This window comes from Leptodactylus fuscus, chromosome 7, assembly GCF_031893055.1.
Source record: "Leptodactylus fuscus isolate aLepFus1 chromosome 7, aLepFus1.hap2, whole genome shotgun sequence".
NCBI lineage: Eukaryota > Metazoa > Chordata > Amphibia > Anura > Leptodactylidae > Leptodactylus > Leptodactylus fuscus.
This window is the reverse complement of record NC_134271.1, coordinates 120,660,805-120,673,499: the sequence shown is the minus strand read 5'-3', so window position 1 is coordinate 120,673,499 and position 12,695 is coordinate 120,660,805. Positions and strand designations below refer to the sequence as shown.

General features: G+C 41.2%; 1 protein-coding gene across 5 annotated transcripts in view; it reads right to left on the bottom strand.

Moving 5' to 3' along the window:
• RYR3 (ryanodine receptor 3) overlaps positions 1-12,695 on the bottom strand; it is a 485,624-nt gene that overhangs the window by 235,191 nt on the left and 237,738 nt on the right. For all 5 annotated transcript variants that reach the window (XM_075282947.1, XM_075282949.1, XM_075282950.1 and 2 more), the window contains 7 exons: positions 11,093-11,214; positions 8,852-9,041; positions 6,893-7,028; positions 4,584-4,679; positions 4,031-4,149; positions 1,485-1,618; positions 1,145-1,386 (listed from right to left, as the gene is read on the bottom strand). In XM_075282947.1, the coding sequence (XP_075139048.1) occupies positions 1,145-1,386; positions 1,485-1,618; positions 4,031-4,149; positions 4,584-4,679; positions 6,893-7,028; positions 8,852-9,041; positions 11,093-11,214 (1,039 nt within the window). The remainder of the gene's footprint in view (positions 1-1,144; positions 1,387-1,484; positions 1,619-4,030; positions 4,150-4,583; positions 4,680-6,892; positions 7,029-8,851; positions 9,042-11,092; positions 11,215-12,695) is intronic.

Below are 12,695 nucleotides of genomic sequence, written 5' to 3'. Positions count from 1 at the left end.
CTTTATAAACATAGTTGGCATAATAAACATAAATCTCCAAATTCTTCTCTGCAAGTCTTCTCTCCCCAACATTTTACAAACAATTAAATGATGTTCCCTTCGCTGTCACAGGTCCGATCAGGTCCTGACTAGAGACTGGGACTGGGATCAGCGCCGCACCTCCCATGAGGCGACCTGAAGTGACCGCTTCAGGCGGCGCTATGCCAGGGCCCCAGGGAGGGCGGCATTTTTGCTTACCTAAGCCAGTCCAGGACAAGCTGTCCTGGACTGGCTTAGCACCGAGCGGTGGTTTGGGGAGGCCACTGGAGCAGCGCTGCTCCAGCAGCCTCCCCTCACGCTCAGGCAGAGAGCAGGTCCTCTCCGTTCCTGCTCTCTGTCTGTGAACGGCACTAAGCCACGCCCCCTTCACTTTGCCACACACCCTTCTCTCCGCCACGCCCCCTCCTCCCGGGGGGGGGGGGGCTTTCTGTAGTTCGCCTCGGGCGGCAAAAGGGGTTGGTTCACCCCTGACTGGGATCCAGGTATTGGTTCTGCCGTGAGGACGGGGCACAATCAAAAGCAGAATAATGGCCATAAATGCGCATCAGTTCTGCATAAAATCCAGCAAGTGTGGACATATATATACAGCGTGTGGGCTTGTTTTGTCATATTATTATTGCATGAGCTGTCCTTCCAAAACTAAATTCCTTCTCGTGGGCTTGTAACTTTTATTTGACGGCTAGCGTTTTATTTGAGTCCCAGCATGAACAATGGAAATAAAGCTAATAGGCAATTTGCACTTGATGGTCACAATTGAAATAGAGGAATTGGTGGGAACTTATTACTACTTTTACAACCAAACGTATTGTTCAAATTGGGCAAAAAGTTGCAATTGGTGTCAAATATTGCAATTTTTGCCAATCTGTACCTCCATGACACTTTTCTAAAAAGTGTTTATTTCAGGGCAAGGCCTAGTCCCAGTAGGTTTACTATAATTTATACCAGAAACCAAGATTTGATGCACACAGACAGTCTTACTCTAGTGCTTAGAAAAGTCTTGATAATATCTTCCATTGTGCTCCATTACCTCTCAACAGTGTTACAATATGCATATATCCCCTCTCCACCTCCTCAATTAAAAGCATCATTCCCAAAATGTACTTACCAGACCATAAGTGAAGACCATCAAAGCCATAGGAGAAAAGATCATCACCTACTCCATTACCTCCCCATCCTTCACCTCCACCAGGATAAGGAGCATAACCAGAGGTGGAGGCCCAGCCAACACGTAGGTGCGTAGGTTCTGGAGTCAGAAATGGATCAACCTGATCGATAATCATCTCAAAGTACCACTTCTTGTACTGTGCTGAACCTTCAGCTACACCTAGGAAGATATTTGGCCTCATGCTACAAAATGACACAAGAAATATCAAATGACCACGTCAGTCCATGTCAAGTGTTAAAATAACATGTGAGAATATCCGCCTTCTTAAATGAAAATATACCTGGTGACATCATTAACCAAACGTGTTTGCAACAACAGATCTCTCCTGGGCAGCAGGTTGTCACATATTAAATTCTGGTTTGTACGCACTGCAACTCCATTACATACACACAGAGAGCACAGGACATCCAGAACCTGGAAAGAACAGATTTAATAATAGGCATTAAAATCAAATTTTCTGTTTTCAGGAAAATCCAACCTATTTTGTTATCATTCTTTGCATCAGAATGGGTTGCAATTTTTTTCACTTTATTTTCCTACCTCAGAAGTTTTTGAAATGGTCTTAAAAATGTGTGGTATGGAAAATTTTTTACATGCAATATTCAAGTAGTCTGTGCCTTTTGTCACCCATTGACTCCAACTGTATAAAAAAAGTATGCCGTGTCCCACGAGAGCACTTGCTCCTAAGGAGACAGACAGTTCTCTTTATCACCAGCTAAGGTTAGCTGAAGGTAAGGTAAGGTAAGGTTAGCTGAAGTGACACTCTTAGGCTGAGCTAAGCTACATGTCAGTAATGGTGTCAATATCGCAGTCATGATAGATATAAGCTCTGTTCGCTTTTTGGGACTTGTGTGTGTGTGACAGAGACTATGAAGGGAATTTTTGAATGGTACTCGACTGATCGCAGGAAAAAAAAACATCTCCAAGGCTCTACTCTAACGGTGCCTGAATTTCTATGGAACATTGCTTTACTCTTGTTTACATGCCTTAATGAGTCCTCAATCCTGCACCAACACCAAGAGAACCCCAACCACCATGAGACAAGAGACTTACTAAAAGGAGCTACTGCTACCAGAATCTAACACTATAGGCCCCCCTGTTCACAGCTGCAACAGTCCCTGTGCAGTACTAGAGGTTTAGCGGAGATTACTACAGCCTCTGTGAGCTCAACCATGACCAACTACTACTCCCAGGAAAGGAAGACCAACCCGACCAGGTAAGGTCAAGGACAACGCTCACCCAGATGGTTTCAAGCCATCCAGGCCAGGACATTTGCACTTGACAAAGGACCTATGGGTCCGAAATGCGTTGTGCCATAAACATTGATTGTTGTCCAATAAAGAAGGTTTCTGAATATTCTAGGTGAGCGCTGTCCTTGACCTTACCTGGTCGGGTTGGTCTTCCTTTCCTGTGGTTATGCTCATGTCTTTGGACATTCTCCGGCTGCTGCCCATGCACTCGGTTCACCTTCCCAGGCTGTTGTATCTGTTGTTGCTGTTGGGATGTTGTGACATCTTCACAACCCCCCAGGTGAGCAGACATCTGTCTGTCTTTGACAATTTTTAAAAAACTTTTCCTGAAATATTACACAAGGATCGGCTCGGTAACTTCTTGTTTTTTTCAACTACTACTCCCATCCTCCCTACATTCCTCCACTGGGATGTTGCAAATATACGTCACCATGATTTATTTATTTTTTTGCAGTAGTTGAGTGAATTGAACCACACATATGCATTTAACACATACATTGGGTGATTCTCCTGGTGTCTAGACCACATGTAGGGCTCACACACAGTGTGCATGGAACCAGATTTAAGCCAGAAGTGATACAATCGACAACTGCTCTTAACAAGAATAAAATTGCTAATATTATCAGAAGTATATTCACCTTTACATATATTTAGTAGATAGAAAGGTAGAAAAGGTAGCAGTACTACTAACAATAATAATAGTAAACTAAAACAATTTAACTACTTCCGGACCGCTTGATGACTGTTACGTCCGGATAGTCCACTCTCAACACTGCAAGGCCATGGATGTATGACTGCAGAAGCAGGGGGCGGCTATTACTATAGCTGACCTCCTACGAGGAAGGTACAAAGTTAGGACAGGCACCATGATGCGGTTCTACTTCCAGCCCCACAATCATACGAATGCAAGGAGCCAGGTACTGCATGACCCAGATCAGCTCTGTAGTAAGAGCTAAGAAGCCGCATTCCTCATATAACAACCCTAGTTACAGGAGAGATCAGGAAAAAAAAAGGAAATTTAAAATACCCCCTCAAAGGTCTATTATGATCTTATGGGGGTCATAATGGGTACCACTACACATTGTACACTATATTTGTACCACTACAAAACACCACACCCACATCGCAGGTTCTAGCCCCAATAATTGTCACCTACATAAAAATGACCTTACCAGAGTGGGAAAACTATGTAATTTTATTTTTAGAAACACTTTGTGCTATTTAAAAAAAATAAAAATGAAAATATGAAAACCAGACACACTTCCCCTTCTTATTTGTTTAACTTTTCTCGGATATTAAAATAAAGGAAAAAAAATAAAAAAATAAAACCAACATTAAAATAAAGTCCAATTTATAAGTGAACAAGATGCAAAAATTGTTTGAATAAAAAAAAAATAGTTTAAATAAATAAAAATATTACAGTCCTTTAAAACTGCTTGTATGAAAAAAAACTAAAAATGTGTCCGGTCCAGAACCGGGGAAAATTGTTTGGTTCGGAAGTGGTTAAAAAAAGAAGACCTGTTCAGTTATGTACAACCACTACAACTTATCCAGTAAGGTGCTTGTTCCTATATACCTTGTGGTTCCGTCCATGTTTGTCCAAAAGAGAAATTATAGAGCGTATGTGTCCCTTCTCTATTAAATTTAAAGCCTCGGGGCTTTCAATCAGAATGCAATGTAGAACCTCCAATATTCCTGTAGGAAAACAGACAAGGAAATCATGTGCAGAAATAAATGTGCTCGCTTTCCTCACAATGGTGAAACAACATGGAATAATAAAGGTACAATCTATTACTAGTGTCATCTACGTTTATCAGAACAACACTATGTAATGTTCTTGGAGTGCAACTCATCATATCACAGCACCATAATAACAAATGACGACCATGAGCAGCAATGTCCCAAATGTTGCAAATGAAATGAATCTAGTAGTCTGGGTACTGGATAGATTCATATAACATCAAGGGAAATATATAAAAATGTGCATTGTTTGGTACCTGCTGCTTCATGCAAGTATTTGCAATAAGAAAACAAACACAAAGAAGGTAAGTTAATGGCCAGCATATATGTGTGTTAATATGGCAAGTTTCAATGTTTCCTATAAATGGGAGAGGGTACGATGAACATACCTGAAGATGATTCAAGACGTTCCAATTTACTAATGAGCCAATCCAAATTATTAGAAAATTGTGCACAGTTGCTTCTATTTCCGCGAATTAGAGCAGCTAGAAAAAGAAACAAATGAAGTATAAAAAGTAAAGTTATCATACAATACTGTAACCGGGACAGTCATTTGCAATGTACACTAGACAGCTGAACCCATGTATTTCGGTAGGATTAGCCAACTATCTTTTTGGGGACCTCTCAGCTTTCCTACGATGGCAGATGACGAAGGAAAAAGAGATAGAGCAGATTGGGTTTCAACATACCCCATGCCCTGTATGTGTCTTTTAGATGTACTTTCAACACAGGAAGGCACATTGCAATCATTTTTTAAAAAGTATGATTGACAGATGTGGCAAAAATTAACTTGACATTTAACCTGCTACACACCACTGAAATGATTGTAATGTGCTACATGTCAAGTTTATGTTGGCTATTTCAAGTAAATTTTCACCACATCTTCAAGTACATGGGAGTATAGTGAAAATGCATAGATTATCTAATACTGCAAAATCCTATACTGTAAGAGTCCACTAGCTTACAATAAGATGCGGACTACATGGTGACTTGACTGCACAATATTACATGGCTATGTATCATTAAGATCACAATGTCACACTGCTAATATGAACAGAAAGGGCCACAGCAGGCTCTACCTGCTCAGGAGGCTGAGGGCCTTTGGAGTCCAGGGGCCACTTCTTAGAGCCTTTTTCAATTCTGTGGTTGCTTTGGCCATCTTTTTCGGTGTGGCCTGCTGGGGGAGCAGTATATCAACCAGGGACAGAAATAGACTTGACAGACTGATCAGAAGGGCCAGCTCTGTCCTGGGAAGCCCCTTGGGCCCAGTACAGGAGGGGGGTGACAGAAGGATACTGTCCATGGTGAGCTCCATGCGGAAGAACAAATCCCACCCCATGTATGAGACCTTGATGGCACTTGGCAGCACTGTAAGTGACCGTCTGCTTCACCCCAAGTGTGAGAAGGAGCGCTATCGGAGGTCTTCCCTTCCAACCGCGATCAGGCTGTATAATCTACATCAGACCAAGCGAAGATCACTCCATACAGGAAACTAGTGATTATGATTATGAAGTCTTCCTTCTTTCTTCTTCTGTTCCTTAGCTGCTATGGACTCCTAGTATATCTCCTCTTCTCAGCATATGGGTGTCCACTTCCGTAACATATTACTGTGTATTATCCTGTATCTATATTACTATACTGCTGTAACATACGGAAATTTCCCCACTGTGGGGCTAAAGGATTATCTTATCTTAAATAACGGTGGTGACTAAAGTCCATTGGGTTTGAACTTCAGCTGACTGTCGACTGTGGTGGCTTTGAAGCATGATATTGTGATCTTAATGTTGTACAGTGAATACTGCCATGTAGCTCTAGCATAAATGTTGCAGAATGAAATGAAAGTCACATGAAAAATGCAGTGCCGTCTGCAAGCTACATGTTATAAGGCAGAATGAGCTGATCTGCTCGGCTTTTCATGCCCTATACCATGGGGATCTGACTGCATGTTCAATTTGACAGGTTCCCCTTGACACCATGGCTGGTTATGATCCAGTTCCAAAATAATGAAAGAAATAAAAGCTGAGGTAAATCTTTGTCTCTAGTATTATTTTGACTTTGACCATTATTGACCTAACTGACCCAAGAAAAGGAATGTGGACTAGGATTTTATTTCAGGAATTGTGAAAAATTCTGTTTTAATGAAAGATACTAAAGTGTATGTAACATGACTGAACATGACAGACGCAATATACAGGTAAAGGAGGAGAGCCAGAGATAGAGGATACACTGCTTTGTGTATGCAAGTAACCAATTTACCTGAGGAAGAATCCGAGAGCTTCGAAAGCTTGTAATCTGTCATCACTATTAGTTAGCCATTAAAAAAGGTATCAACTACTGAAGACTCAAGTTTTTTGTTTTTCAATGTAACATATACAAAGGGGAATTTATGGAGCCTGGCATATTATATGCCGGTCTTGACGATCCCTGTGCCAACAGCAGATATGTCTGATTTATGGCAAGGTGAAGGCCTCATCAGAATTTAGGCACACTCCCTTCCCCACAGACCCAGGCACTTAATTGAAATCTGTGCCAATTTGTAGCTGGCGTAGATTTCTATCACCATTTACGGCAGCAGTGTAAAAGTGGCCCTTTTGTTATATAGAAATTTCTAACTTTTTACGCTGGAAAAGTGACGTTGATTTTTAGTGATTCTGCGCTAAAATGTTATAAAAACTAATAATAATGGTTATTCACTCACCTAGTAATTCATAGAGAAGGTTGAGGATTTCCTTCCATGCTGGTCCAGCTTTCTCCCCGATAAATTCAGCAAAGTGTGCTGCAGTGCTGTATACATTTAGGCGGTCAATACAATTTAGCACCAGAGCCAGCATTCCCTGCACAGGAAGCGGAAGGGTTAATAACTGGGAAACCAAATCAGGACAAATCAGAAAGAATACTAATCCATATTATTCTTATTCAGATGATTCATGGAGGTAGCACAAAAGTATTTTACACAAATGCACAAAGGAGCACAATATTCATATCAATTGTACTACAGGAAAACTTAGAAGAACCTGCAGAGCTATCAAAGCATCATCATGTGATCATTTCAGAGTAAGGCTGCTTTCACACATGTGCATCATGTGGTTCAAATGTTTTGTTTTGTTTTTTGTTTTAGGCAGGGAGTCAGCTTCTTGCTGGATGCAGCAAAAAAACAAAAAAAAACAAAAAACAATCGGTTGATCCGCTTGCACATTCTGACTCTACGTTCAGCACATACATCAGAAAATGCTCCTGACCTCATTTTCTAAAGTGCCCATTGATTTCTTTTTGACAAAATTGAGTGACCTTAAGCCATATTGTATTGAAAAGTATAATTGATTGAACTTTTCAATATAGCTGGATGCCACAAAAAACCTGGAGTCAACAGTTATGGGCGGGTTCACACCTGCGCCCGGTCTCCACTTTGCGGGTTTCCATCTTCTGCCCAAGAAGCTGGGCAGTAGATGGAGACCTGGCAGTCAGTGTCCGCCCGTGAGCGTCTTCTGGTCTCCGCGGCGAAACTGTTTTTATTTTAACCGGACTTTGTGTCTGATAAAAAAAAACGAATTTGCTTCGGAGACCAGAAGACACTCAAGGGCGAACACTTTGCAAACCCATTCAAGTGAATGGGTTTGAAAACTGACTGCCGGTTTCCCTTTCCTGTCCAGTTTCTCGGGCAGAAGACGGAAACCTGCAAAGCGGAGACCAGGCACAGGTGTGAACCCGCCCTTAGATGTATAAATTAATAGGTATACAGATCTGTTATGTCTGGGCTATAACTTCGGTGAATACTTTAAACATGCACATGTGACATGAACAGATCTTCCACAAAGCCATATACCCATATGCCAACAGCTATTTCTTCCAACCACCCAATACACATGAATGCACAGCTTTGCTAAAATGCCACCCATATCTATATAATAATAAAATGGTTAGTTTGCTAAATAATCTATTGGTATAGACACATACACTGGTTGAGATGCTGTACGCTTCCTATCTGTGTGTAGTACAAGGAGTATACTTTGCTATGCACTGCTTGTGTAGGAGGTGTGGGGCTTGGAGCCCACCCTGGCTTGGGGGTCCAACTGGTGATTCTCCTGCTCCCATTTGGGCCAGTCTAGACTGGTCTATGCTGCCATATAAGGCAACAAGAGTCTTCTAAATTACAGATAGTAGATCTGGGCTGAACATCTTGCATTAAGACCCAGGAATTTGAAGTTATACCTCTGCTGTGATGATAAAGCTCAGACAAGAATTTCAGGGTTTGCTTGTCCGTATGACATGAGTGCATCAGCTAGCTTGAAAAAGACTTAGCCCTAGTTCACCGGACACAAAGACGGATATGCAGGATTTTGTGTCCGATTAAAAAAAAAAAAACGTTTTTGCCGCGGACAGGTACAAAACGCTCATGGGCAGTCACTTCTCAAACCCCTTCACTTGAATGGGTTTGAAAACTGACTGCCGGGTTTCCATCCCCTGTCCAGTTTCTCAGGACAGAAGACGGAAACCCAGCAGGATTGCTTAAAGCGCGAATGGGCGTAGATGTGAACCCACCCTAAATTGTGTCAAGTTAAACTTTGCTACATCTGTAACATAGCAAAATGAAAAATATATATAGAACAACAGAAGTATGACTGCCACTTTTTTAACATTCTTGTCCTTGGACCTATACCTCCTCTTTGAAAAGGTTCTGCCTGTTCTTGAGTGAGCGGAGTTTATTTTGTTTATCTTCATGTTCTAGTTCTTCCTCGGGAGGCTGGAAGTAGGTGATCAAGTCTTGCAGGGTTTGAACTACCTCCTCAATAGGCAGGGCGATGGGGGCTGTTACTGTCCGGTTGTTCCCCGTCAGAGAATCCAGGTCACTAGCCATAAAAACATAAAAGATCAGCGTCAGCAAACAACAACTCCCAACAGATTAGATGAATATTTTAGTGACTCCTCTTGGTGCTTTTCAAGTGCTTTACATTCTACATCAGCAAAATCTCAATCATGTCATAAACTATTTCTATGCATATTCTCCATTCTCCGGTCATCCTTCCAAAGTTATCTACAGTGTTAGCCAAAAGTATTGGCACCCCTGCAGTTCTGTCAGATAATACTCAGTTTCTTCCAGAAAATGATTGCAAGCACAAATTCTTTGGTATTAATATCTTCATTTATTTTGCTTGCAATGAAAAAACACAATAGAGAATGAAAAAAAAGTCAAATCATCGATCATTTTACACAAAACTCCAAAAATGGGCCAGACAAAAGTATTGGCACCCTCAGCCTAATACTTGGTAGCAAAACCTTTAGACACAATAACTGCGCACAACCGCTTCCGGTGACCATCAATGAGTTTCTTACAAGGCTCTGCTGGAATTTTAGACCATTCTTCTTTGGCAAACTGCTCCAAGTCCCTGAGATGTGAAGGGGGCCTTCTCCAAACTGCCATCAGGAGATCTCTCCACAGGTGTTCTATGGGATTCAGGGCTGGACTCATTGCTGCCACTTTACAAGTCTCCAGTGCTTTCTCTCAAACCATTTTCTAGTGCTTTTTGAAGTGTGTTTTGGGTCATTGTCCTGCTGGAAGACCCATGACCTCTGAGGGAGACCCAGCTTTCTCACACTGGGCCCTACATTATGCTGCAAAATTTGTTGGTAGTCTTCAGACTTCATAATGCCATGCACACAGTCAAGCAGTCCAGTGCCAGGGGCAGCAAAGCAACCCCAAAACATCAGGGAACCTCCGCCATGTTTGACTGTAGGGACCGTGTTCTTTTCTTTGAAGGTCTCTTTTTTTTCCTGTAAACTCTATGTTGATGCCTTTTCCCAAAAAAGCTCTACTTTTGTCTCATCTGACCAGAGAACATTCTCCCAAAACGTTTTTTGCTTTCTCAGGTATGTTTTGGCAAACTCCAGCCTGGCTTTTTTATGTCTCTGGGTAAGAAGTGGGGTCTTCCTGGGTATCCTACCATACAGTCCCTTTTCATTCAGACGCAGACGGATAGTACGGGGTGACACTGTTGTATCCTCGGACTGCAGGGCAGCTTGAACTTGTTTGGATGTTAGTCGAGGTTCTTTATCCACCATCCGCACAATCTTGCATTGGCATCTCTCGTCAATTTTTCTTTTCCGTCCACATCTAGGGAGGTTAGCCACAGTGCCATGGGCTTTAACCTTCTTGATGACACTGCGCACAGTAGACACAGGTACATTCGGGTCTTTGGAGATGGACTTGTAGCCTTGAGATTGCTCATGCTTCCTCACAATTTTGCTTCTCAAGTCCTCAGACAGTTCTTTGGTCTTAATTCTTTTCTCCATGCTCAATGTGGTACACACAAGGACACAGGACAGAGATTGAGTCAACTTTAATCCATTTCAACTGGCTGCAAGTGTGATTTAGTTATTGCCACCACCTGTTAGGTGCCTCAGGTAAGTAACAGGTGCTGGTAATTACACAAATTAGAGAAGCATCACATGATTTTTCAAACAGTGCCAATACTTTTGTCCACCCCCTTTTTTATGTTTGCTGTGGAATTATATCTAATTTGGCTTTTTGACAATTCTTTTTGTGGTTTTCCATTGAAGACAAATTAAATAAAAATAATAATACCAAAGAATTTGTGATTGCAATCATTTTCTGGAAGAAAATCAGTATTATCTTACAGAATTGCAGGGGTACCAATACTTTTGGCCAACAATGTATGTAGGAGTCTGACAATTGTTAGTATAGTACTGCATACAGAGTATGCGAAGCACAAATTGAATGATGGGACTCAATGTGGTAACTTATTTTGCATACTAAAGAGAAGAGTTCTGTGTGAACTCCTGAGAACAATTTTCTTGGAAACTTCTAAAAAAAAACCCAACAACCTATCAATAGACAGACAAAATGTGCAGCAAAAATAAGACACTGCTGAGCAATATGTACCTGATGAACTGGCTAAACAGGCCTGTCGTGTTACGAATGATTCGAGCAGCTTGGGACTCTTCATGCTGACACTTCTGTAATGTGACGCCATCATCCATATGGCCTTCCTGGTGCAGGATTGCCTGTTCAGATAAAAGCAGATGTAAAATATTAGAGAAATTCTTTATCTATAACAATGCTGAATTTTGAAATCCAATATACATAAGGTTTTCGATTCACAAGAGTATTGTCTTCTACTCTTTAAACTGTATTCATGATATGGAAGAATGTTTTCAGTGTACGATACGGTGTCTTTACAATGGAGGCAGCCTTTGCGGCTGTTATGTGAGCACAGAGAAGGGGTTAAACCATAGCTGGTCCTGTACCCTTTGCTCTTAGGTTGCAAGAACCTTTGTAGGTTTCAACACTCCAAAGCATTGCTTTCAAACAAGAAGGTGAGAAATTGGCCCAAGTGTCATGAAACATTAAGGATGAGAAAAGAAACTGTCTTTGGTAGAATAAAAACATAAATAAGGGGTCCAGTTGGACCTTTGCTTTGGTACCCTCTCTTTTTAATAATGCCCATGAGGACACAGCAACAAAAAAAAGGGACAACAGTATATTTACTTCATCTCACTCTGGGTTAAACGTGGCCTTAAACTAAGGCTAGCCAAATCTGCCAATTTGAGCAAACCAAGACAATCATCTGAATGTATATTAGACGATTGATTGACATTTGTTTGACCTATATCAAGGAAAAAAGGATTGACCTTGGTAAATTAAATCATGCTTGATGTTTTGCTCATAGTGGTGATAAGTCACCCACAGTGTGGCCTGGCAGCAATTTACAATCCACTCCCCACTATAAAACACATTCATGCTCAACCGAAACTGAGCGTTTATGTGTATGGAGAAGTAGGGAGGGATAGCTGCTGAACAAACAAATGTTTGTCCAACCACTACTGGATGTGAACGGTCACCTTTAGAAAATGACTCTTTTATTTTCTACTATTTCTCTAGGACTCTTTACTTACCATTCCATTAAGTCAGCGTACCTGCAAAGCTACAGTATTACCAGAATAAGCCTTCAGTATAACATTAATCTATGCTTTCCTCTCTCATATTCAATACTTTAATCTCAGTTTAACAGGAATTCCACTTCAAAGCCTCTAAGCCGTGCTCTGGTCTCGCTAATATTACTCCCATTTTCACCCCAATAGTTCTCATTTGACTCACCTATGAATTGATACACAAAGAGCACCCATCCCTCATGACCCATATAATCTGCCACCTGCATGCCATCGCTCCTTTTTCTCTCCTTGTACTAGAAATTGGCTTCTACTACCGATAACTTTGTAAATGCACCTTGGCATTCCCTAGTCTTCATTATCCATCTATAATATTACACCATGCGGCAGTGGGTTGCGTCCTATATCTCTACACCTGTTGAAATGTACACATGACAGCTACAGATTGCCAAGGAATTATTGTAGATTTTCTACTTTTTCTTTAATAAATTAGGTAAAACATTTTATTCAGAAAGTCTCATCTATCTGTTCTCACTCTTCAGATCTGACAGATTATAAAATGCCCATACACATAACAGTAAAATTGGCCTAATCAC